Source organism: Pteropus medius, unplaced genomic scaffold (genome assembly GCF_902729225.1).
Source record: "Pteropus medius unplaced genomic scaffold, Ma_sr-lr_union100, whole genome shotgun sequence".
Classification (NCBI taxonomy): domain Eukaryota; kingdom Metazoa; phylum Chordata; class Mammalia; order Chiroptera; family Pteropodidae; genus Pteropus; species Pteropus medius.
Window position 1 is genome coordinate 2,192,807 of NW_024350926.1, and position 27,534 is coordinate 2,220,340.

At 39.8% G+C, this 27,534-nt stretch overlaps 1 protein-coding gene and 1 pseudogene across 7 annotated transcripts in view; both read left to right on the forward strand.

The window, feature by feature from the left end:
- The window catches only part of SGK3 (serum/glucocorticoid regulated kinase family member 3), a 106,930-nt gene that overhangs the window by 39,492 nt on the left and 39,904 nt on the right, over window positions 1–27,534 (forward strand). For 5 of the 7 annotated variants that reach the window (XM_039841792.1, XM_039841797.1, XM_039841794.1 and 2 more), the window contains one exon: window positions 24,285–24,499. In XM_039841792.1, coding sequence (XP_039697726.1) covers window positions 24,422–24,499 — 78 coding nt within the window. In that variant the 5' untranslated portion in view covers window positions 24,285–24,421. Of the gene's footprint in view, window positions 1–10,299; window positions 10,446–24,284; window positions 24,500–27,534 lie in introns of those variants that run through there. The other 2 variants (XM_039841793.1, XM_039841799.1) reach the window with 1 other exon arrangement.
- Window positions 13,597–13,712, forward strand: LOC120585601 (uncharacterized; annotated as a pseudogene).

Here is a 27,534-nt window from a genome sequence, read left to right on the forward strand (position 1 = left end):
ATCCCCTTCACCTTTTTCACCCATCTGCTCACCCTCCTCCTCTCTGGCAACCAGCAGTTTGTTCTCTCTGTCTATAACATATGTATTTCTTATTAATAGGACTGTTTCCTTAGAAATAAAATATATGCATATAATATTAAAAAACGGGTAGTACAGGAAGGGTTATAATGAAAAGCAACAGTCTTCAATTCACCATTCCTCTGAATCAAATACTGTTTTAAGAAAAAAATATATATTATAGAAAATTTCAAACATAAAGAATAGTCTTAATAGTATAATGAGCCTTCGTAAATGTATTGCCCAGTTTCAACACTTATCTTCTTCTTATTGCTAAATCTTATTCAGCTTATCACCCGCTCCCCCCATCCACACACACAATTTTGAAGCAAATCTGAGACATCAGGTCATTTTATCCATAAATATTTCAGTATATCTCTAAAATATTGACTCTTAAAAAACATAGCACAATAACATCATCATACCAAAAAAAACCCCACAATGATTTCTTAATGTCATTAAATAGCCAGTCATGTTTAAATTTCCCCAGTTGCCACATAATTTTTTCAGTTTCTCAAGTCCAAGAAAGATCCAAGTAATAGCCATATATCGCAATTGGTAGTTAATATGTCTCTCTAAGTCTTTTAGTTTATATTTCCTGCCTTTCTTTTTTCCCTTATAATTTAGATAATGAAGAAACAAGGTCATTTTTTTCCTGTAAAATTTCTCACTAAATTTCATTGATTGCATCCCTGAAATGTCATTTATCACATACCTCTGGCCCCTGTATTTCTTATAAATTGGAAATTAGAAACTTGATGTGATTTGGGTTCATATTTTTTGGCAAGAGTGCTTCATAAGTAAGTGATGGTATGTCTTCCATTAGGAGGCATAAAATATCTGGTTAGCTCTTCTTTTATAAGGTTAGCAGCCATTGATGATCGTTGCCCAGATGCATTAATTCATTAAGGGTTACAGAATGGTGGTAATCTAATTCTATTCTTTATTCATTAGCTGGAATCCTTCTGTAAAGAGAAACTTCCCCTTGTCAACTATTTGGTTACCTTATATTGGAAAGACAGGATAAAGACTTGATTCTTATCCTGTATTTACTTTTCAAAAAAAAAAAACAAAACCCAAATGATTCAGCTCCTTAGCATCACTCAAAGGTAATTTATGAAGTTTGTTTTATATTTTTTAGTACCTTTGTAGACTCCTAGATTTAACATTCAGTATGTTTTAGTTCACCATAGTCATTGTTCAATGACTTTTTTATGCTCAATTTTCCCATTTTTGGTTAACCCTTCGAGTTGGCTTCTGAAGCCTTTGACATGACTCTAGTAGTCATTGATATCATATCAGAAATAAGGAAGTTAAGACATTCCAGGCTCATCTTATACATTTCCTTTCCCAGATCTCCAATCAACCAGTTCTACAAGGAACCCTGGTTCATTTTAGTGGGGTGTATTTAGAGACCACTGTCTAGATGCTGTTGGGACTCATGCCACTTTGATGGTCATTGATTTTAGGTCTATTTGTGCCAGAGCTGGGTAATACATACATACATATATTTTAAAGGTAAAATACAAAATATATCTATAATGTTAATTCCAAGTGAAATTCAATACAGTAGTTTTTTTTTTTTTAAACCTAATCTCATCTGAATCTTTTTTCCCACATCAAAATTCTTGGCTATTAAAAACACAGGGTAATTACTCATTTTCTTTATCCCACAACACGAATGGGTTTCAGAATAATAATACTATTACCAACAATATGATTACTTTAATAGAGTTTAAGATTTTTTTATGTTTTTTTTTTTTTTTTTTGTCCTTAGGGCTTATCCCACAGGAATATACTTTGTTTCGAAGTCACTTGAAATATTCCCTCTAATCAGTTTAGTTAGGTCTCTAATTGATGTTTGAGAAGGAGCTATTTTTAATCTTTTTTGCTCTTAGTTCCTATTATATTTTCCTTTATATCTCTAAATAATAAACCTACCTTTATTTCTTGATTTTTGTCAACTTTGTACATCATCTTTGAACATACAATTATAATACATGAGACTTGAGCTCACTTCGCATTACCCTATTTCCCTCACTGGTCACCATTTTTAGCTACTCTATTAGTCATTCTATAATTTCTGTACTTAATAACCTTTATTTCTTGTCCTATAAACAATAGATAGTAGGATTAAAAGTTTTTAAAAAATTTTATACACTTAATGTACTGTACATAGGGCTCAGTAGAGAGCAGTGTACATATTAGGTAATCAATACTTGTTAAATTAAGTTGAATTTTTATTATACTCTTTGCCAGAAGAAAGGTTAGTCTTCAGTTGATGGAGGCAGTAGCTAAATCAATAATTAGTAATTTATAAATCATGGTATCAGATCAAGGATTTAGTATTAGGAATAGTCATCTTTCTCTTTTTCCATTTTTCCCTCATTCTCTGTAAGTGACTTTGGATGTTGTATCATTTTTTTATGTTCCTGTTATTCTGTTACTAAAAGATATAAGTTCCTGTGGCATAAATTTGGTATGAATAGAGAAAAATCATAAAGGACGAGAGCCTGAGAGCGTTTTAATTAGGTAAAAGGTGAACCTACAATAAAAGCTTAGAAAATACATTCTTATGAATGAAGTTGTTAGTGCTGAGCTCTGGGACCTAAACTGGAGAAACAACAAAAAACTTCATAGTCTATTGAATCATGAAAATGCAGTAGAAAATTATTTCCCTCCTAAGCACACAAAAGAATACATAAAACTGTCCTTGTAAGCTCTGTCTCCACTAATAGTATCTGAATTAGGCAGCATTTTAAAGGAAATGTGGGTAATTACCATGGATTAAAAGTTATCAAACGTATCATGTAATTCATTTTATACAAATTTAAACTCAAAGGCCTATTCCAAATCCCACTGTCAAATAAAATTATTCAGCGCATCATTGATAAGATGATTTTCTGCATACGAAATTAATAGAAAAGAACTGACTTTTGTGAGTTGAAAAAAAGATTCAATTGGATGTCAAGTTCAAAGATTTTATTTCCTCTCTAAGATGAATGACCGCTAATTGTTGCTTATCAAATTTTATTTTCTTTGGCCTACCCCTGTGTGAGACTTTAATGTAATATCATAGGGTGCTAATTCTCTTTTATAGAGTTAGGTCCCTTCACAATAACATTAATATTTATGTAAACCAACATGCATTTAAGCAAAAGATAAATAAGCACTGTTTTATATAAGAATTATATTGGAATTTGAGCTACAGAAAATCACATTTAAAAATTATATTATCAGAAGTCTTTCTTCATGTAGTTTTCAGGTTCTTTTATATTTCAGTAAGTGTACAGTCCCATTGCTGTACTTAATCTTTTGTTGTGTTTCTTTATTATAGTTTCCTCTTTTTATCTTTAATTATGCACTATGTTGTATTCTAGCTTCAACTTTGTATTTTAGTCAATATCATTTCTTCAGTACAATGAAATCAAGTTTCTTTCTAAAAGTTATCAGCCATCTCAAAACTCCAGGCATAAAGTCTGAGAAAACAGTGGAAGTTTCATATTAACCTGCTCCAGAATGTTAGCAAATGTTTTCTTGGAAACTCATTAACCTCTCAATGCCATTTTATTACACAGAATTAAACTATTATTATAGAGAGGTGACATAGTATAGCGGTTAAGAGGATGGACTCTGGAATTCCAAAGTACCCGGGTTGTAATCTCAAGCTCACCAGTTACTAGCTCAGTGACATTGAACCATGTTTCTTCACGTGTACAGTGAGGATGATAATTGTATATAGTTCATAGGCTTATTGTGAGGATCAATATGTATATATAAAGTGCTTGGAGAGTTTGGCACATAAGTGTTATATAGCTCTCAGCTATTATTATTATGACTTGTACTGTTAAGAACATTAGCAATTATTATCAAGGATATAAATAGTTCTAGTCATTTTATATTAGTATTCAGAATATTTTTATCACTATTTCATCAGGAAATGGTGATATTACCTGTATTACCTATCTGTAGTTTTCAAAGAATTTTAGACATGCTAGAGTCAAGTATATTCCCAGAAAAACACATTTCTAATTTTATAATAAAGCCGAGGGGATTCATATGCAGAAATTCATTTTATATTAATCTTTTTCCTTCAACAAATATTTAGGTGTCTGATCTGTGTAAGTGTATTCCCAGGATCTTGGGAACAGTAGAAGGAATCATATATGGATCTTGCCGATGCTTATTGGCTAATAGAAGATATATAAATAAATAGCTCTAAGGTAGAAAGCAAGAGGTGCAGATAAAATGTTCTTAAGAGCATACAGGAAAGAGGTTGTTCCCTACTAAAAGAGAACAAATTCTTGAAGGAGCTTGTACTTGAATAATGCCTTGAATGATGAGCAGGACTTGCATATGTTGAGAAAGGAGGCTCTGTGTTGCGTGTAAAGAAAGAGTTTGTTTTGCTTGGAGCATGGGGTGTATGAAGGGGAAGTAGGGTTATACGATGGTCAGAAAGAATATGGAGGCTCTAAGAGGCTAAGCGATTAGATCTCATCTGTTATCAATGGAATATTTAAGGTTTTTTTTTTTCAAGTAAGGTCAAATTCACATAACAAAATTAACCATTTTAAAATGAACAATTCAGTGGCATTTAGTACATTTATAACGTGGTACAACTTCTATCTAGTTTCAAAAATTTTATCACCCCCAAATTAAACCCTGCATTCATTAAGCAGTTATTCCTCATTCCCTCATCCCTCCCCCGCCGCCCCCAGCCCCTTGGCAATTACCAATCTGCTTTCTGTTTCTGTGGATCCAACTATTTTTAATATTTCATATAAGTGGATTCATTCAGGATGTGACCTCTCATGTCTAACTACTTTCACTTAGGTGATTAGGTCATGAGGGTGGGGCCCTCATGAATGGGATTAGTACTGCTATAAAAGAGATACCACAAAACTCCTTAGTCCTACCATGGGAGGACACAGAGAGGAGATGCTGGGTATGAACCAAGAAGAGAGCTCTCACTCAACCATGCTGGCACCCTGATCTCCAGTATCCAGAACTGAGAATTAAATTTCTGTTGTTTATAAGCTATGGTATTTTGTTGCAACAGCCTGAATTGACTAAGACAATATCCTTGCTGATTTTCTCTTTACTTGTGCTGTTATTGCGAGAGGTTTTTGAAAGCTCTGACTATAACTGTGGATGTGTCTATTTTTCCTTGAAATTGTTTGAGTTTTTTCTCATGTATTTTGAAGCTGTTATTAGGTGCATACATTTTTTTGTGTGTCTTCCAGATGAATTGGCCTCTTCATAATTATGAAATGACCTTCTCTTTCCCTAGTAACAGTATTTGTTCTGAAATATACTTTTATGGTATTAATACAGCTACTCCAGCTTTTCTTTTGACTAGTGTTAACATGTTATACCTTTTTTCATTCTCTTAACTTATTTGTGTCTTCATATTTGAAGTGTAGTTTTTTTGTAGGCAACATATAGCTGGGTATTTTATTTATTCATTATGACAAATTTTAATTGGAGTGTTTTGAGCATTACATTTAATTGTTATTGTTGATGAATTATGTCTATCATCTTGCTTTTATTTTCTATTTGTCTTATCTGCTCTTTGTATCCTTTTTTCCTCTTTATCTGCCTTATTTTGGATTGAGCATTATGATTCCATTTTTTCTCCTTTGTTGGCTTATTAGTTATACTCCTTTCCCCCTTATGTTAATGGTTGTTTTAGAGTATAAACATACATCTTTAATTTAGTCTATCTTTATCTAAAACAGTCTATCTTCAATTGAATTATACCACATCACTTATAGGATGTTTAACACTTACATATACCTTATAATAGTATATGTCTATATCTCTCATCCCAGCCTTCATGCTATTTTCATCACACACTTTATTTATAAATAAAACCCACAATAAATTTTTACTGTTGTTGTTTAAACAGTTGCTATCTTTTAAAGAGATTTAAATTATAAAAAATTAACAGCATATATTTACCTTTGTTGTTACTATTTCCAATGTTCCTTATTCCTAGTATACACCTATGTGTCCAGAAATCTGGAAATATTTTTCTTCTGTCCGATGTACTTCCTTTAATATTGTTCATGGTGTAAGTCTGCTGGTTCTGAATTCTTTCAGCTTTTGTATATATGAAAAAAATCTTTATATTGCCTCTGGTTTGAAAGGTATTTTTGCTGGGTATAGAATTCTGAGTTTACAGTTTTTCATTCAGTACTTCAAAGAAGGCAACTGTCTTTTTCTTGCATTGTTTCCTCCATACATAACATGACTTTTTTTCCTCTGGCTGCTATTACTATTTGCTTTATCATTGTTTTTTTAGTAATTTCATTATGAACTGTCTTAGTGAAGTTTTCTTCATGTTTCTAGTGGTTGGGTTAATTGAGCTTGTCACATCTGTGGGTTTATAATTTTCTTCAAAATTTGAAAAAGATCAGTCATATTTCTTCAAATATCTTTTCTGATCTCCTTTCCCAATCCCACCTTTACTCTCTCCTTCAGAGACTCCAATGACAAGTATATTAGGCTACTTTAAGGTGTGCCACATAGCTCATTGGCTTTCTTTCTAATTCTTTTTTCTCTCTATAGTTCTGTTGTATGTCTTCAAGTTCACTATTCTTTCCTTCTACAATGTCTACTCTTTTGTGAATTCCATCCAGTGTACTTTTCACGTTAGAGATTGTTGTTTTCACCTCTAGACATTAGATTTAGGAAATTTTAATACCTTCTTTGTCTGCTTAATTTTTTAGTATATTATCACTATAATAACTGTTTTAATATCCTTGTCTGCTAATTCTAACATCCATGTCGGTTGTGGGTTAGTTTCAGTGATTGATTTTTCTCATTAACTGTCATATTTTTCTGCTTCTTTGCATGCCTTGTAATATTTGACTGAATGGCAAATGCTGTGAATTTTGTTGGGTGCTGAATATTTTTGTATTCTTATAAATATGCTTGATATTTTAATTTGAGATGCAGTTAAATTACTTAAAAATAGTTCGATCCTTGTGGAACTTGTATTCTTTTGGCAGCACCAAAATAGTATTTAGTCTGGAGCTAATTAATCTCCACTACTAAGGCAAAACCTTTCTGTGTACTCTGCCTCATTGAATTGGGAGGTTTTCCAGCTGACCTGGTGTGAATAATCACTATTCCTGGCTCTCCGTGAGGGCCTAATACTTCTTCTAATGCTTTCAGATGGTTTGTTCTTTCCTGGACCTAGGGTCATTTTCTCACATGCATGCATTGATCAGCACTGTTGAATTCTTGAGGAGGACCCTCTGCAGATCTCTGGGATTCTCTGTGATGTTATCTTGTCTCCTCTGTCCTATGAACTCTAGCCATCTTGTTCTCTCAGACTCACAGCTTCAGCTGTTCAACTCAGGGACTCTGCTGGGTCTCCTGCAATCCCCCTTTCCTATGCCATGGCCTATAAGTTCTCTGAAGGTGATAAGCTTGGGTACACCTTGCTTATTTCCCATCTCTGAGGGATCATTCTCCTTCATTGCCTGATAATCAGTATCTTTAAAACCATTGTTTTATATATTTTGCCTGTCTCTTTTTTCTTGTTGTTGTTGATTTAGGTGGGAAGGTAAATATGGTCCTTGTTACTCTACCTTGGGTGGATTCAGAAGTTCCCCCAAGGCTCTACTCTTAATAGTCACCTCAAAAAAAAAAAAAAAAGTCATGTAACATTTGGAGGAGAAGAAAAGTTCTAAGAGTGTATAACCAATACCCTTTGGTACAACCATTCCGTAAAATGAAGTGTGACTTGTTTAGTCTATTTAATATTTCTTAAATCTCCAGTATATTATAAAGGTTTGCTGTGAGTAGTGATTTATAGATTGTTTGGGCCAGACTTCAGAGCTCTGGGGCCTTCCTTCAACATGCCAGGGACATTTTCAAAACACAAGGGGCCATTGATAGATTGCAAATCACTTTTCACTCTTACTTGGTAGTCATTCTGCAAACTTGGTTCTGCTTCTACTTGTGTAATCTGGGTAAGGTTGCAGTTAAGGAAAATTTACTCTCTAAAGATGTTAATAGTTTGTAGGGCCCCCTAACATAGGCAGTTTTCTGTGGTCCGAAGGTTTATTTCTGGAACACTAAAAGCCTTTCTAGTTCAACTCTAAGGAGTGCTGTGTGATTCTTGTTTATCTTATTCTTGAGAATTTATTTGAAATTCAAAGGGGAAAATTACTACAATCTTATTTGCATGAAAAAGAAAAGGCCAGTGTTTTAATTATAGCAAGGGACAGAGTTTAAGAAAAGCTGAAAATAATCATAGATCGAGGAATATATTTTTCAGTATTTACTACGAGTATATCACTTGTTTGAGCAATGGGTGGCAAAGAATGGGTAGGGCTACATTTTTTTATGCACCTCCATAAATGTCTAAGATTTAATCTTCAAAAGAAATTTTATTTAATACTAGTTAATCTTCCCTTTTTTTTGAATCAGTCACATATAACTGTTCATCAAAGCTTTGGTTAGCATGCAGTAACTGGTGTTAACTTCAATGTCATAATTTCAGACAAAAACAGAAAATATTGCCATTATAGGTAGCCTAATTATAGATGAATATATAATTGATTTTAGGCTTTTTGAGATGTTGAAAGTAGTTTTTTCTTCCTTGATTGGCTGGGGCCTGGGATATCCAATAAGTAGCTTACAGTTTAGTTTTGGAGATAAATATTATAAATAACAGAAAAAAACCAGGTCACCCTGTTAAGTGCCCAGTTGAGTGGTACAGATCCTAAATATTATAGCATTTTATTGCATAGAGAGGTCCCTGAGCTGAGCTATTACAGTCCAGACAGCTAGGACTAAGAAGAGGATTCTGAGCTGGGAAGCCGTGGGTGTTCAGTGGCAGGAATGTTGGCTGTACGTTGTGGATACTGTACAGTGAGGAGACAGTCTGTCAGAAAGATGTGTACACAGAGAGTAGTTATAGATGAGATGGAAAAAGTATGTGAGGGTCAGATCCAAGATCCTGAGTTCTTTGAATTTGGACTTCATAAAGAGACGGCAGTGAAAATGACAAGGGTCATTGAAGAGATTCTGTAATGGAGAAAGCCAAGGACCTGGTGACTAAACATGAGGATTGAGAGGGAAGAAGAGTCAAAGGTTTTGAGCTAGGACAAGAATGTTATTATAGAAAAGTCAGAAAGGAGAGCTTGAACGAAAGTGATGCCAGAGATCCCTGATGCTTTTTCTAAAACTTCCCAATTTCTCTTGTGTGGCTCCTAACTGGACAGTGCTTTCTCTGCAGTCCTCTTGCTTTAATTGTTGAGCCTGGCAGGATGAAATGGAGTGTGGAAGGGCATTTAGAGGTCATGCGGTCACCTGGCCTAATTTTTTCATTCTGCAGATAAGGAAATCTTACGTCACACAACCAGGCTGGCCTCTTGGCACTATTTTCAGAAATTCTTGTAGTAAAGGTTACTGTGTATCCATCCTGTTGGCAAAGTGACCCATGTTTCCCTACCATAATTCAATGTTATTGACTTGATTCCTGAAATCGTTTTTCACCTTCAAAAATTATATACATTAATAGTTAAAATACTTCCTTCTGAGGGGTCTGATTTTTCCCGTTTAGCCATGCATGCAGTCACAAACCTCGAAATATAGTACGTTGTGGGCATGAATGCCAGACTTGGCCCGGGCGTAATGGGTCTGCTCTCTTGAAAAAGAGCCTGATCTGTTTGAGGGGAGAGGGAATGGTTAACATTAATTTAAGGCCGGAGTGATGATTCTTACTGGGAGTCCTTTCCATTGTTTTGAAAATGAAGAACGGGGATGTGTGGTAGAGGAATTGCTTCTCTTTTTTTGCCCCCCTTAATCCCATTCCCATGACTTCTTATGCATGGAACCCTGAATTCGAGTGTGACTCCTACCCTGCTCCAGGAGAATGAGCTCAGCCAGTCCCTGAAAAGTGAACTTTGTTGTTTTAAGATGTCTCACCCTACACCTTAGCGGGAACCTGGGGACAGGGACTTCTCTTCGCCTTCCCAAGGCTCCTTCTTCATCTTACCCCCATGGCTGTCTCCTTTTCCAGGTTCCCTTCGCCTGCGTCCTGCTCTTCCTCTCTCTGGGTTAGGTTCCCACGGGCCCTCCCTTCCATGCGGCATTCTGCCCGCAGCTTGTCTAGGGTCCACTGCCCCCTAGAGCGCCAGGGGCGGAGCTGAGTAACAGAAGCCCCGCCCAGCGGGCGGCCGGCGGCCCAGACGGCGCCGGTGATTGGCGGGGGCCGCCTGCGGTGGGGAGCGGGGGCCCAGAGGTCCGCCCGGGAGGGGAGCGCGGCGGGCGCCACTGGGGGCAGGAGGCGGGGCGCGGAGCCGGGTGGCGTGTGGCGCAGCTGTGGCGCTACTTCCCGCTCGCCACGCGCCGGGCTCGGGTCCCCGAAGGTAAGTGTGAGGAGGGGTCCTGGCGGCGCGCGGGCGAGTTGGAGGGACCCTGCGGGCACGCCCGATGTAGGTGTGGGTGGCTGGACCAACCGCGGTGCCGCTTACGCGCCGAGGAGGAGCGCGCGGGTCCCGGGCGGCGGGCGGCTCCTGGTGTGAACTCCGGGTGGGAGGGAGACACCAGCTCTGGCTTTGCGGCACTCGTTCACGGCGTTAGTTCCCGACAGAAAACATTTGCGTTGCTCCACACACCCTCTCCCCAAATGTGGAGAGACCTCAGGGACTGCAGAGATTTTATATTCTTTAAAATATAGTTCTAGTCTGTGGTTCAGGACTGGAGAAGAAACTCGGTAGTGAACTTGTGGTGCGGCTTTATTTTGACTCACTGGTATTCGGTTTGCGGAAAGAGTGTTATTTAACAAGGACACCAGGGTTTACATAGGAGGTGTATCGTGGAGATAAAGCGGGCAGGCTTTGAAGCTGGAGTGCCTGGGTTTGAATCTGTTTTATTAATTGTGGAAACGTGAGTAATTTGCTTAATCTCTCTATGCCTTTGTTTCTGCATATGAAAAATGGGAATGATAATAGTTTCACCCTTATAGGATTGTTACGAAAGTTAAATGAGTTAATACTTAGTGCCTGAGGCGTAGTCCACAATAACGTAATAACGTTGGCTGGCTGCTTCTTCTCTTCTTTCTTCTTTCTTCTTTCTTCTTCTTCTTCTCCTCCTCCTCCTCCACTTTTTCTTTCTCTTCCTCCTCTTCCTCCTCTTCCTCTTCTTCCTCTTCTTCCTCCTCCTCCTCCTTCTTCCTCTTCCTCTTCCTCTTTCTTTTTTGCTACTTTATACATTCAGATGGGCATTAATCTTCAAAGTCGTCACCACCAATTTCTACAGAAATGTTGCCAGAAATGCTTGGGGATTCATTTGGACCAGTTTTCAAAGACTGAGTCGCACAAGAAAAAATCTGGTGACTTTTGTCTCATACTAAAGATGGGATCATCTCCCTTGTTCCAAATTGTATCCAATGATACAGAAATCTCAGAATCTTGCAGACTGTTCTAAAAGAGGGATGAAAAAAAGGCAGCCCCTTTAGAGTATAGCCTCATTTTAAGCACCAAGCTCTGGTAGGTTTGTTTAAAAGAAGTTCATATTACTTTATACATAACTTATAAATTGTGCTATTTTGGGTGGGTGCCTATTTTTACTATTATTACAAAATGAGGTAAACCAGAGTACCCAAATACATAAATTAACTAAGCATCATAGAAACCATAGCTTGCTACTTAGAATTATGGAATTGAAAGGAATCGGAAAAATCAGACAGGTTGCCCTTTACAGATAAGAATGAGGCCCAAAGACTCAGAACCAATAAATGTCAGAGCTTCAACTCTGCTGAGCAACAAATTATAAAACCAAAGGATGATACTACTTCTGGTTTTGATAACAGTACTATTTTTATTTTTGACAGTTTTATGGTGCTGTGCATGGTTTTTTGTTTTTTTTTCTTTTCTCAGCAACATCCTGCTTGGTAGCTTAATTGCATGATTCATAATCATTCTTCAGCATCTTTGATTTAAATCACAAGTCTCAGTTTCTACACCAATGATTGCTTTGAGAACAAGATGATTGTCTTCTTAAGCTTTGTACAAACATGTTCTAAAGTGCTTTGGTTTTGTTGTTTTAAAATACAGCCCTTTTCTCCCATGCAGGGAGTGTAAACAGCCAGTATAAACAAATTGACCTAGTAGGCAGTTTGTTATCACTGTGTTATTGGTGAAGTTTTCTTGATTGGGTAGGATAGAGTCAGGAAGTAGAACACCAAATGCTAGCCCAAGGAAATAGGACTGGGTCACCAGAAGAGATGTGTTGCAATTACCGCCAACTTCAAAAAGATCACAGAATGAAATTATTTGGAGATACCAAGGAATTATTTTGTTAGTTGCTGACTCTTCCCTGGCTCCTTGCCTAGTTCACTCCCTCACCTCTAGGTATTTGTTCAGTCAGACCTGCCTATTTAAAAATCCATACAAGCCCACTCTTCTATAATATGTTAATCTGTTGATTTGGTCATTTATTACATATTGTCTGCCACTCAAGGGTAAGTTCCTTGAGGCCAGGAGTGCTTGTAAATTGTGCTGACTGCTGTATCCCAGTGCCTGGAAAAAAATGCCTGCCTCCAGAAGGTGTTAAATGTGTCAGTCTGATCCACACATTTCCAGTTAAGGCTAGTGATTATTTAAGCCAATTCACTGTTATTTTGCCCTGCAAAATTTGAGGCAGTGTTAATTCTTCCTTATATCTTGCTGTCCACATGAAATACTGACTTATTTCTTTTCACGTGTTTTTGCAAACATGCCATTCCTATTGCTGCCAAGCCCTTATTTCTTCAAGCCCTCTTCCATTTCATTTCGTTCTGTACACCTCCAGCCCCTCAGATTCCCTTTTCAGATGCCTCCACATCCTCGTCTGCAGAATGAAACCCAGAGCGAGAAGCTTGGCGTTCAGATTTCTCTCCAACTTGATCTCAAATCCACTTTTCTCTTTCTGTTTTTATTAATGAGTGAGTTTTTTTCCCCACAGGTGGGCAGGAATTCAGACAAAATGGACAAATGACTATTCCCTGTGTGTACCCAGGACTGTATGGCCTTTTCTGTTTTGTGTGCCCAGCCTTCAGAACCTCCTTCACATGCTGCCACCATCGCACATACCTAGATAAGTTCAGTTGGAAGCGGTTTTTCCTTCCCCTGAATTTCAGTGACTTTTCAAAGCTTTCTTAGAGAATTTATCACAGTCAACTTTGAATTGTACTTCTTCGGGCATTTGTCTTTTTTGCTACATATAAACTCCTGGAGGACAAGAAGCACACACACACACCAATTCCAGTTACTTTTTAAAGGGAAAATAAGACACACCCCCACTTATCTGATTTTTAAATACAAATGAACTTAAAGTTCTATTTAATAGGCTTTTAAATCATTAAATACTGCACTTCTACAGTCATTTCTACAATATGGACAATTAAGGAAGAGAGTAGGGGGAAATTAAGTACTAAATAAAAAGATTCTGGACGTGGTTCCATAGTGTAGCGGTTAGCACATCTGCTTTACATGCAGAAGATCCTGGGTTCGCGCCCCAGTGGAGCCATGGTCCCTGGTCTATGGCCACGCCACCCTGAACAAGCCCGATGTCTGATCTCGGAAGCTAAACAGGGTCGAGCCTGGTTAGTACTTAGATGGGAGACCACCTAGGAAGACCAGGTGCTGTAGGCATTAAAAAAAAAAAGTTCAAATGAATATATTGGGATCTGGATTCACCAAAGGGAGTAGGTATAGGGTGAAAAACATCCCAAACACCCATATAGATGGACAGGCAGAAGTTAAAAAATAAGCACAATAAACTCACACGGGAAAGCAATAGGACAACACCGACTTCATGGAGCAACATCTGCAGCTTTGGATTTTCTTGGGATATTATTCCTAAGCTTTATTTTGTTTTCGCATCTCGGCACAAGTAATCCTGTCTCCCTGCTTTGTTTTCTGAGCTGGATAGGACTGAATGTTCTTTTCTTTCTGGGCTGCAGAAAGTAGTTTACCTTCTTTCCCTTTTTTGTTAAAATAATAAGACGTTCATACTTCTTCGTTTATTTTTGTGGATATATGGAGAAAACACGTCAGAAACTTTTAGTCCTTCAGAGAAAGGAGAGAGATATAAAATACTTGAATTTGTCCACTGTTGAAGCTTCCAGTTTTATTAAGTTCGATACCAACATTTGGTTGGATATATTTTGCTTCATTTTTCATTACAGACATATACTTGCTCACATTCCAGTTGAGTGAATGTTTTTATTTTACTCGTGATCTTTTTCCAATAGGTTAAAACTTGTTTCCAGAACTTGGTAGACATTTCTGCAGTTTAATTTTTATTTTTTCCTATTGCTTCCCACATCTCAGGTTGGGTTTTCCCACTTGAGGGCATGCATTAGCCTGATGTATTTTCTTCGTACTTGATTTTGAGTACCTACAGGGATAGTAAGTACTAAATTTATTTTATCTTTCCTGGGATGAAGCTGCAGTTTTTATTGATAGGAAAAAGTTGGTAGGGAAAATATATATAAAAGTCCTGATTTTTGAAATGCTAGAACTTCAAGGTAAAATTCCGCATATTATTTTTACTAATAACATATTGTAAGGTCAGGATTTGGAACTAATATAAAGTTTTATTGTCAGAAGAGGGCTCTTAAAAGCAAATATTTGCTTTAGAGTAAAGTTCCCTTTATCACACTGTGTAAGCATCTGTGTTTACCCTGAGTTCTCCTTGTTTTTTTAAAAAAGCCTTTAGTTAAGGGTGTTACTACATAAGATCATTCATACAAATAATAAAAGTTGGGGCACAAACTAATTATATATTCCTAGCACATGGTAAACACGGTGTAAGTATCTGTTAAGTAAATAAATCTATGTTTTTAGGGAGGATTTTATTAAGATAATGTGGCATTTTGATATGTATAATAATGGGATCGATCTAGTAAAGAGGGAGAAAGTGATGACTCGGGAGATTGACGAAGGGATGATGTACCAGGGGTTACTTTGAAGATCTCAATTGTACACTTTGGCAAACTGGACTTTACAAGTGCCTCTCTCCACCTGTTTGTTGACTAAATTAATTAAAAATTAATTGTGTATTAAATGTGTGTTGGGGCATACTAAATATATGACAATGAATAAGTCACAGTTTCTACACTCTTGTCAAGGAGGTTCTCAATAAACATGCAACATTCAATCCTAGATGGTGAGAAATACTGGAATGGAAAAAAAAATGGGATGATGACAAGATTGATTTGGGGAAGGGGCACTTTAGAATAGTCATGAAGGCTTGTTGGAGGAAGTGCCATTTGAACGAAGACTTCATTGCGAAGAGAAGAGAAAGCATTCAAGGCAGAGGGGACACGGGTGCAAGAGGCTGGAGATGGGACGGCGTTGAGTGTGTGTGAGAACTAGGAAGGGGCTGTTTTGACAGGACTCTGGTGCCCAGAGGGGTGAGAGGCCCTGGTAGGTTGTGGCTGGAGAGGTATGAGAAGGTCAGGCCATGTGGGCTGCTGTAGTGTTAGCCACAATTCAGAGTTTGGATTTATTCTAAGGACAGTGGGAAACCATGGAAAAGGTTTAAGCAAAGGAGTGAAATGATTAGATTTACAGTGATTTAAAAAAAACCAAACAAACAACAAAGCACTCTGTCTACTGTGGAAAGAATGGATTGGCAGGGAGTCAGAATGGAAGAAGAGAAAGCAGGTTGGAGGCTCTCCCCAGAGACTCTATGGCGTGATGGCAATTGTTGTTTGTGGTTTGTTTTTGTTTTTGGTGCCTCCTTAATCTGAATCCTCCCAACTCTCCCTCAGCTTCTAGGGCCCTCAGGATTTTACCACTGCTAGTTCTGTGTGAATTCCCCCTTTGCTTTTCTCTTGTCTCATATCATCACCCACCCACCCATCATTCTCCCAGTGGTCACAGTTCCCCAGGAATCATCCTCGAGAGTGTTCTTTGTTCACATCTGCCCTGGGAGACAGGCTGGGGGTGTGCTTCCCCATGGAAAAACTTGAGAAGCCAGGAAGAGGGCCGGCATTCTGGTGACTGGGAACCCAAGATGGTGACTCTGGGAAGCCGAGGACAGAGCAGTGCACGCTGCTGCTCTTCCGGTTCTAGAACCAGCGGAGGGTCATGTTATCAGTTGGAGTAAGCTTCGGGTCTTCTTTCTTATCCTGTCAGTTTTGATGCTAGTGTTGGAGAACAAAAGACTGTTAGCATTTACTTCTACACTCAGTCCCTTCCTTAAATGTATGTCATGAAATGGAGCCAGTTTCAGGGAATCGACAGACTTTTGTTGAGGTTCTTGGACACTCCTGTGGAATTGTTGGGTGCCGACTATTCTTCTGTATTGTGTCCCAATACTGTATATTTTGCACATATTTTATTTTTAATTCACATATTACTTTATCAAGAATCAGGACAAATAAAATATCTCAAAGGGATGGCTAAATCTAGGAAAAAATGGAACTACTTTATGATTGCAGAATGAGGGGAAAATTGAACGGGGTGGGGTGGGAGTTAGAGGAAGGATATATTAGTAAGGAAGAAAAACAGGAAAAGTTGTAACTGATTCATCATGTGATGTATGTATGTGTGAGAAGGTTACTAGGTATCTTCCACTGGCAGACCCTGCTAGATTTTTAATCTGTTCTGCAATGAACTTAATTTACAGATGTGACAAAGATGTCCTTTGTTTCTGTTGAAACATTTTGGATGTATTTGGAGCTGGTATTCTGAGAGGCGGAAATAAACAGATAAAGATTATATCCTATTGTAGTAGGCTTTTAGTAAAGTAACCATTTTGTTTGGATCAGAATTTCCTGCAGTGGTACTTTTAATGTAGTTTAAAATGGAACCTACACGCTTGGCCTCGTCTCTTCTTAGGAATAATTCCTGTCCCATCCCCACTCTCAATTCTTTTTCTTATTCTCGGGGTCAGTCCCCAGATCCCAAACCTGTGTTCGTACCAGTCCTCTGGCCATGCCCAGGGTCTGTGCCTGGATTTTCTTTCGTCTCTTCCTTGACTGGGTCTGACAGCTCCCTCCTTTGGGACTCTGCTTCCAAACACCCCGTGCCCAGTCCCGTCCCCCTGCTGAAGAAAACTTGTAGCTCCTCTTGGACTAATTCCTTCCCTGTGGAACAAGCTCATTCTTAATTTTCCTTTATGTCTTGGTGCTAATTGCTGACCACCTCTCTCTACTATATTAATTAAGAGTGCATCGTAGCACTTAATGAATTTATCTACCTTGTAACTTGGTTAGGGTCCACTAGTCAATACTAAACAGTCTTTGTAAAATATGAAGGAAATGGAGTTCAGAACCTCTTTGCTTATATTTTAGAAGTAAAAGCAGAAGAACCTTTTGACCTTCTTATAAAATAATTTCGGCTGTCTGAAAGAAAGATGGACAAGATCCAGGACACTAATTACATGCAGTGGCCAAAAGATAAGCATGACGATGAAGAGGAAGATGCTTTTTTTGAAAGCCTTAACTGATGTTCACCTATTTTAAGCAGTGTTTTTCAATACAATTTTGATATAATATGAATTTGGACAGTTTTCTATCAGAGCTTTACCCATATTTCTGTTTTTTATAGCCCCCACATAAAAAATTTTAGATCTATTAATACTATTTTTTAAAAGACTTTCTCCTTTTAAAAAAAACATATCCTGCGATAGCATCCTTTCTTGTGTCCTCTCTATTTCATAATTTAGCTCTTGATTGGCCTTGTGATGGGATCAACACTCAGAGCTCACTTCGTGCCGAGCTCGTGGTTAGATGTTGATGCGGGAAGTTTCAAGGAGAGGAAGATGCGCCATTCCTGACACGTGCAGACCTGACCCCTCCTCTGGTAACAGAATTAGAAAAGCTGCTTTTCTTGTGTGCGGCTTTCTTTCTGTAACCCAGCTGCTCGTGGACACGCGGTGGTGCTCTCTTCTCTTCAGCTCAGGATCTCCAAAGGTGATTGAGAAGAAGATGCATGCAGCAGTACCGTAAGAAACCGAGAGACAGTAGACTCTCAGGTCAGAGCTGTGTTCATGTCAGTGCTGCCACTGAAAGCTGTCTGATCATGTGGAAGTTCTCCTCATCGCCTAGGTTTCTTCATTTGTCAAAACAGGATAATGGTACTTAACCACATGGGTTGCTGTGAGGGTTAAGTGATGTGTTAGATGCGAGCTCTCAGAGCAGTGCCTGGCATTAGTGCTCAATAAATGTTAGTTTCTCAACCTCAACACTCTTGACATTTCGAGTCAGGTAATTTTCTGTCGTTGGGGCTGTCCTGTGCATTGTAGGGCGTTTAGCATCCTCCTTGACATGTACTCACTAGCAACCCCTCAAGTCGTGGCAACTAAAAGTGTCTCCAGACATTGCCAAACGTCCCCCTGATGAGAACCACTACAAATATAATATTTACTAGCTGTTATATTACTCTTGCTCGTCACTGCCCCTCCTAAGATCTGGCAGGGCTCTGCAAGTTCTCTTCTCACCTGAGCAACTTCTTTTTATCTTGTTGGGCTCATCACAGTTGATGCATGTTGGATGATAAGGTTAGATCTTCCATTCTGGTGAATATTTATACTTCCTCTTTGGAGCCACGTGCCCTCCTCCTAGGCACGCCAGCTGTCCCCGGGGACTGAGCTACAGGATTATTTTGTGATTCCCCAGCAGAGCGAAGGCAAATTCTTTCACTGCTTCTCCTTTAAAAAGCCCAAGTTTCCTATGAACCTCTCCAAGTTCCAGCTTTTATCCCCATGTGAATGACGTAGCTTTTGTTCTAGTCTTTCTTAGTTATGGGGTTCTTATGTCAGCCCTCTTCTCACTCTGTTTCGTTTGGTTGCCTGGCCAGAAGATGATTTTGCAGAATTTAAATTGCTTCAGTGTTATAGAATAAACATATTAAATTTACAGTAATAGAAGAGTTGCTTTTTCATAATTTCACTTGTAACCACTTAAAAATAAGTTTATGAGCCTTCTTCCTTGCTTCCCTGAGGACTCTTCAGAGCATGTATATGTTGTAGAGGCAGTGTGGTACAATGGGTTAAGGTTCCGAAGTCAGAAAACCTGAGTTCAAGTCCTGACTCCACCACCTGGGGCAGGTAACTTCCATCTTTTGATTCTTCAGTTTTCCTCGGTTTCGTGTCAGTAGGGCTGTTGTGAGGCGCAATCAGGTTAACACACGTAAAACACAGTCTGGCTTGTAATAAGCTTAGCCACTACGTATTAAGTACTGTTAGGTTGCTGGTTTGATTTAGCTTGAGGGAAAGGAAAACCTTACTTAATGTGGTGTAGCAAACAAGTCCACATAGATTTTGGAGTTGGTCAGATTTGGATTTGAACCCCTGCTCTAACGTGTGTTACCTGAATCCTGGCTTGGGCAAATGATTTTATCTCTCTGTTTTTTTTTTTTTTTTTTTTGACAGCAACATCTTCATTTCTAGCATGTGATTCTAGCTCCTTTTTCCAGAGAAAATTGAGGCAAACAAGTGTGATCTCTTTCAAACTTCTGTTTTCATACCTACCTGTCTTTATTTGTAGCTAGGCTGGGAATATGTGATAGTTCGCACCTGTGGCCCTTCTCTTTGATTTCATAGGGTACCATACATCCATCTAACATCTTACTTAGCCATCTATTGAAATCTTATCATTCTTCCCATTAGGTAAATTCCTTGCAAGTAGGATTTTTCTCTTTTCTTTGTCTTCCTGTTGCTTAGTACATGATGAATGCTTTAAGTGTTTGTTGAATGAAGGAATAAAAACCAATTGGAAACAAATTGCTATGTATTAGATCTAGTTTATCGACTACATATACAAACCTAAGTCTTTTACACATACCTTGAATCCTTAGGACAACCATATGAAGTAAGGTTGCTAGCCCCATTTTCTAGATTAGGAAGCTAGGGCTCAAATAACTTAAACTTGCCCAAGGACCTGAGGTCAAGAATCGTGGCATTTCATCCCTGGAAGCGTTGTAGTCACAAGAGAGGATTGCCTGACACGAGCTTTGGCCTTAGAGAGTGGAATTCAGCAGCTACCCCACTCAGCCTGCCCAGGAGGGAGCAGGATGAGGAAGTTATATCCTCATCCCTCACCCATGTCCTGCCAGCACCTCCCTGGATGAAGTCGGCCAGCAGCTGGAGGGCCAGGGAGGCTGTGGGATACAGGCTGTACAGGTCGGTGTCCTCAGGTGTGGAGCAGGGCGCAGCTGGAGCTGAAAAGGCAAATAGAGAATGTCCAGCACAGTCCTCCTCTCTCTGTCCCTTGGTATTCACTCTTATACTTTGAGCACAAGACTCACATTCCTAACTCAGGAAACACAAAGTCCTCTCAGTCTCTGCATCCAGTTCCTGCATACTCCCAGCTGGAACCACTGCCAGTGTTCTTCATAGGGAAGAAACTCAAATGAAATAAAACTGCTGTGGTCTCTGCACCGTAGCTAGTCCTTTGGCTCAAGTTGGTGATAACACCTATTTCTTCAAGTACCTATTTTATGTTCCCCTCACCCTCTGCCAGCACCTCAGCTGGTCAGAGTTGTCCACTGGTGTGGTGACCCACACCTTTGTTCCCACAGGACCCAGGTCCTTTGTAGTCCCATCTTTTTGGGGGTTGCCACAGTTTCCCATTGACTGGTACTATTGGTCATGCCCCCATGAGTCTCTCTCAGCATGTAGGGGGACCACCATGTGCCCTGCTCAGACTTCTCTCCCTTCATATGGCTTCCTTTCACTGCTCGATTTAAAGACCACCCTCTCAACTCTGGCCAGTGCTAGCACATGGTCATGTCCAACCATAAACAGGTGTGTCTCTTCCCCCTCTGCCAACTGGGTGTAGGATCCTCCCCATGAGTGTAACATGGAAGGCGAGCAAGTACCAGGGGGGAGCCATCTGTCCCTTTAGTTTACTTGTGCCTTCCAGACCTGCTCGGGCCTAGTCTCGCCTTTACTATGCCAAGCGGAATGCTGCTATACAGTCCAGTTTTATGATTCAGTGGATCACATAATTTTCTGTGTATGATGGGCTGTTCTTGTTACAGTCTCTTGGTTCCCATGAGCAGGTATCAATCTGATCTCTACCCAGGCTTGAAAGCAGGCCAGGAACCAAATGGACAATAGCTTTTGACAGTACAACTCTTCTCCTGGTGCTTATCAGAAGCTCCTTACCCCATCCCTGTCTGTCATGTCATTTCTGGTACTATTGGGTATGCCGAGGCATAGGCCCAAGAGTTAGGGCAGGTTTCCTTGCTGTAGAACCTTCTCTTGGATCAGGCTCCAATAAAAACTGACAGCATCATGGGTCGCCCAGGAAACAGGTCAGAGCAGCACACCCAGATGTGAAGCTCACCATTTATTTTACCTCTTCCTCAGTGGACATGGTGCAAGGTGTGTCAGTTTCTCTCACTTTGGACATGATATCTTGCCTCACCACTCTAAGACCAAATCATCAATTTGGTGGAGTTCTGAACTTCCATAGCTTTTATCCCCCATCCTCTGGAGTGTGTGGGTGTGTGCGTGCATGTGTCTGTGTGTGTGTCTGTGTCTCACAGCGGAGTCTGGGTGCTCACTGCTTCTTGTTTACCAGGTCCAGTTAACATAATGCCATCAGTGTGATGGAACAGGTTGGGGATCTGTGAGATATCAAAATGACCAAGGTCCCTCCAGACTTTATTATGAAAGTGCAGACATAGCCCTCAGGTAAGACAGTGAAAGTGTATGGCCGTTTTAGCCACTTGACGGCAAATTGCATCTCACTGTCCTTACTGATGGTGACAGAAAAGAAAACATTTGCCAGGTCAGTAGTTGTTTACCAGATATCAGGAGTTATGCCAGTTTTTTTCCAACAAAAAAAAATATAACACCTAGAATCGCAGCTGTGATTGACATCACTATCTGATTAAAGTTATAATAATCTGTAGTCGTGTTCCAAGATCTTTCTGGCTTTGGTACAGGTAAATAGGCAAGTTAAATGGGATGGAATAGGAATTAACACCCCTGCATCCTCAGGTTTTTGATATTGATACTAATTTCTGAGCTTGTTCCAGGAATGTGGTGTAGTTTGGAGTTTACTTTCTTACTGAGGAGAGTGGGGAAAGTTCCAGGGACTTCTTCATGGCCCATTTTTCCATAATGGCTTTTATGACATTGGACAGGAAACCAGTGTGGGGATTTGGCTAGTTACTAAGCACATCTGTTTCCACTAAAAGCCTAGGACTAGAGAAATAAGCAAAGGATGGGCCCGTGGTCCCTTTGGACCCACCATGAGACATCAGGGTTGCCTTTCTCTCTCACCTCCCCTCTAGAGCGAGATGGGCACTCTGCTGGACCGTGCTTTGGGTCTCCGGGGATGTGGCTGTTCGGAGCTAGTGTCCAGTAACCCTTGGAAGAATTATGCATTTCCTGTTCACCAGTGGACCCTCATGGATGGCTGCAGGTCCCTATTGGGGAAAGTCTGGAAACAGACTGATGGGATACACTGATGGGCCATGTATAGGGTCACAGTAATCACATTTAGTCCTTGGTCTAGCATCCTTTGAATATATTTCCATATGTGCTCCTCAGACTCCTGCTGGTAAAAATTGTTGAGATTTTGCAAATTTTTCAGTATGAAGACAGTGTCCCTTCAGAGTAGACTTTGAACTTCTTCCTGGTTTCTTTTGGGATCTAACTACCATAATGAGGCAATGAAGGATGATGGGAGTAGGTAGTGAGGTGAATTAGCATCCCCTTGTGAAACAGCTTGATGGGGTTTTGAAGGGAGGAGTTGGGAGGCTGGGTCTCCTCAGAGGGGTGTAGGTTGCTGCTTTCAGCAGGAATGTTCAGTTATATAAGGAGTTCAACATTCTTAGCCTCATGTGTCTCCCAGGTGCCTACATCCATGATTCAGGATCATTCCCCTTTCCAGCCAGTGACCTTATGTTAGCATAAGATGCCCTTATGTTTGCAGGGTTGTGTGTTTAATTGCCTCTGCAACCCTTACCCTCAAACCCTGGGCTTGATCCTTGGTCCTGTCAGTTTAGCAGCTGTAAGAGAAAACAATCTAACAGCCATAGATTTTCCACTCATCTATTTGGGAATTCACAGTTTTCAGTTTGTCCTTTGTTTTTTTGCACATTCTCAAAGACAACTAGAAGCAGCCCCAGCTCAGGTCACAGTCTTTGAAATCAGCACTGGACTTCCTTCCAGCTCCTTGCCCACCTCCTGCATTCCATCTTGTGATACCATGGGAGGAAATTTGAGTGATCATGACATCACTGTACAGATGATCAGTTTCCTATCCCCTCCCTCTGCGGGAAGGTGATCAGGGGATTCATCAAACATGCATCCCATTTTTGAGGGTCTGTTTCTTGGTGTCATTCTTGGTCCCAATTACTGCATCAGTCACATGACACACTTAAATTGAAGGGACTCTAACAAAGGGACTGTCTACTAAGCCCTTGTGGGCAGGGGTGGGAACCAGCAGCACCTGGTGAAGCACCCCTTCTACCAACAGTGTTGGGAAACCTTTTCTACTCCCAGATTAATCACCAGGAGAAACTGGCAAACTCACCCTTTGAATGATATTATTTGGTGTCCATGGAGAATATGAGCTGCTGTGTGTAGCAAAGGTGACATCAGCGTGACATCTCAAGCCCTTTATCCATGGGTAGAATGATAATATTAACATAATTTATTTGTTCTGTATGAAGATCTAATGTAATGTCTCTGACCAGGGAGGGGTCCAGTGCATCAGAATCATCTGTAGTTGTTAAAATAAAGCATAGCACAGTGGTTAAGAGGACTTTCGAGCCAGACAGCCTGGGTTCAGATCCTACGGACAGATTATTTAACCTGTGTCTCAGTTGCCTCTTTTGCAAAATGAAAGTAAATAGTTAGCTACTACATAGGATCTCAATCTGAAGCAAGCTACACCTGTTTACCCTGATGCAAAAGTCTGAAAACCACACTTGGAAAATCCCTGCTCTGGAGACTAGAGTTTTTTTTAGGTGAGAGGTAACCCCCAGTCCACAGGACCTGTGGCATAGAAGCTCTCGGAATTCCTTAGCATAAAAGCAGGGTAGATGGGACGCCAATGTTTGACTGTGGTTTAGCTATTGATAGGGACATAACAGAAACTAAATCTCTAACCTGAGTGGAGACTTACGATAAAAAGTAAATTCCTATCAGAATAAGCATAAAATGGGTCCTGTGAACAAGCAATGACAAGTCATGGTATTTTAAAATTGTTTTGCTAATCAGTTGTTTTTTTTTTTTTCCTGTTGGTTAAGGTTGCATGATGGAATTTGGACATTACCTCAAGAGGTTTTGTGTTTTGGATTAGCTAATTGTGTTTGTCCTCTGCTGACTATTTCTTCGGACTCATTTTTGGTGTCCTTTTGAGGCAATAAACCCAAAGGGATATACCATGGACTACAAGGAAAGCTGCCCAAGCGTAAGCATTCCCAGCTCTGATGAACACAGAGAGAAAAAGAAGAGGTTTACTGTAAGTATGTAATGTAAAGCTTATGGGAAAATGCAACAGAGAGAACACTCCCATTCTATTTTCTTCTTTAACCCAGAACATCCTCTCCCTGTCTCCACATATCCACATTGTACTTCCCTTTCCAATGTTATATATCCTCCACCGTCTTCCCCGGGTACTGTAACATAATACAATTTCTTTTTCAGAGCAGGTTTTTGCCTATTTATTTATCCTTTTAGAGAAGCTTATGAAACTATCCGATAGACCCTCTCGCCACAAAATATGCATACACGTAGATCTCAACATGTGCACATAATATTTGTGCTCTCTCGGGGGTAGGGGTTAATGGGCTCTGGAAGTCATCGATCCCATCATAGGAACCACTGTCTTAAAATTTCCTCTGTATCTTTTCTTAGAACGTTTTATCATTTTCTACCTCAATTTTTTAAATATTTAATCTAGTATCGTATCTCTTTTTTTTACCTTAAAGGCAAAGCCCATTTCTAATTTTACTTTTTCTCACCACAGTATCTACCATAGGGCTTTACAAAGAATTAGCACAATGAATATTTGCTGAATCGGTATATCAATGTCTATTATTGGAGAATAGTCACTTTGCTAATTAGTATAATGAAACATATACAGAGATCTCCTGCCCTCCTCCCCCTGAAAAAAATGTCATTTATCTCATCTACAACTGATCTGGTCTTCCTTGTAAACCCCCATCCACTGAGTGGTATGAAGGAATTCATTTAACCCAATTCCGAGCTAAAATTTAACCAGTTCTTTGAAGTAAAAATGCCCAGTTCTGCTCTTTTTCTTATTTGAATGCACACTTTTTCTCCAGCATGGCATCGTAGTTTGTGAGAGGAGAGGTGTCCCCCTTCACAGCGTTTGTTGAGTTGATGACTGACCTCACGGCAGCCTGATGAAGGACGGCTCTGGCACTCTTATTATCCCCCTAGATCTTTGCCATTCCAGGTGTAGTGACTAGTTTGACAAACATCCAGCTGTGATTGACGTACCTGATTCAGCCCTGGGCATTTTGTTGGTATCCATTTCTGGCATCTACAGTCGATGAACTGACTTGCTCTCTGCTCCTTGTCAGGTTGGCCATGGTGGTGGCAACTCACTGCCGACTCAGCTTCCCCTAGGCTCTCAGTGGCTATAGAGCCCACAGAGGTGGACATGCCCTTCACCTGCTCCTGAATCAAGTGGTCTGCCCCAGCCTCTGACCAAGGAGTCACTTGGCCACTGCCAGTTGAGCCTCATGACAAGTGACTTTAAACTCAGAGTCCATTTCACATGAGAGCCGAGGAAAAGCTGAGGCGTTAAACCCTTCACCTGACCACTCCATTCTGCCTTCTTAAGTAGGTGGAGCCGGAGCCCCCAAATGGTGGTTTACTCCCAAAGTCCCAGACAAGAAGCTGGAAACAACCCTTCTATCCTCCGTTCTCCCTTCCTTAATAAATGCAGCTCCATACCCTGCACCCAGTCGCAATGCAGAGAGATGGTAATGTGCTTCCTCTGGCCATTTGCTTACTCTCAGTCTCTATGTTGTAGCAATACCTTAACAAGCATTGTCTATTTATTTCACATACATATAAGAAAATTTTAGAAACATCACATTGATGGCGAACAAGAAGTCGGTAGTGTATCTTGGATAAAATAGTGGAGTGTGTGAAAGTTTTTCTTTCTTCTTTGTCCTTATTTTTACCTTTGGGCCATAACCCACTTCAAGGGCATAGCCTCCTGCCAAGTTTGAGGGAAGTTCATACATAGCAAATATATCCTTCTATTTTTAATGGGAGAAGTAGTTCCATGTCTTCTGTGAAAGGGTCAAGGAGGCCTGTAGTGTTTCTCTTACTCCGCTGTCCCAGAACCGGCCCCTGAGTTCCCAAAGGCTGGGTCCAAATCACCGTGTTCATTTCCCTCCTTCACATTCTCAAATGTTGCTTTATTAAAGAGGCTTTTTCTGACCACCCTGTGTATAAACTAGCACCTTCACACCCCATCCTACCCCTTTCACTCTCTGTCCCACTTACCCTATTCAAATTTTTAGTAGCAGTATCACCACGTGGCATATTTTGTATTTATTTGTGTATGACTTCCCGGACTGGAATGCAAGTTCCTTTGAAGCAAGAACTTCCTTCACTGTGGTTTCACCAGTACCTAGAACAGAGATGGATGTTCAAGAAGTATCTATTGAACCGACGTTGAATGAACAGTAGTACGAAGTTCATGTGTTAGTTGTTGATCAGTACAGTGTTTTCCTCAGTCCTCAAGAAGCTTGGTTCTGGTCAGCACAGATAGGGTCCACCCCACCCAACACAGACTCTGTGTCCAGCTTCAGCAGGCCCAGGTGCCTACGTTATACTTCGGAACAAAGATAGACATTGTGTTACTTACTGTTCCATAATATTTTTGTACTCTAGTTCTCATATGTCTTTTATATAGCTCTATATCGTGAAGCTTCTAACAGAGAATTGCATCATATCCTAGGATGTCTGGACGTAAACCAAGTCTAAATTACACTTTCATTTATCTGCTCAACAAATTGCCATTGAGTTTCTTTGGTATGCCAGATGCTGTTCTGGGCACTGGGGATACAGTGGATAGTAAGAATGACACAGTCCTTGCTCTCAAGGAACTTACATTCTGGTGGGGCAAGACAGACAATAAGGATTTAAAAAAAAAAAACTAAGATAATTTCATATTTTAGTAAGTGTTATACTGCTTTCTGTGGAATCTTGTGTGCTTTTTTTGCAAGTATTTTTAAAATTTGAAGAGTTTTTTTTTTTTTTTTTTTTTTTTTTGCCTTTTGGTGTTTTATTGGAACTTAAGACCTTTTTCATAAATCATACTGCTAATAACTTCCCAGGGCTTTATCTTAGTTCCTGTAAATATATTTGCAGCCTGGAACTGTGGCTTGGGTTCTAGTCTTGACTGTGCTTGGGTAACCATGGGAAGCCACCCTGCCATACCAGGAAGTTAGCACAAATAATTCAAGAAGCTCACAGTTGTGTAAACCTAGGTTTCTGATGCTTTTGTAGCAG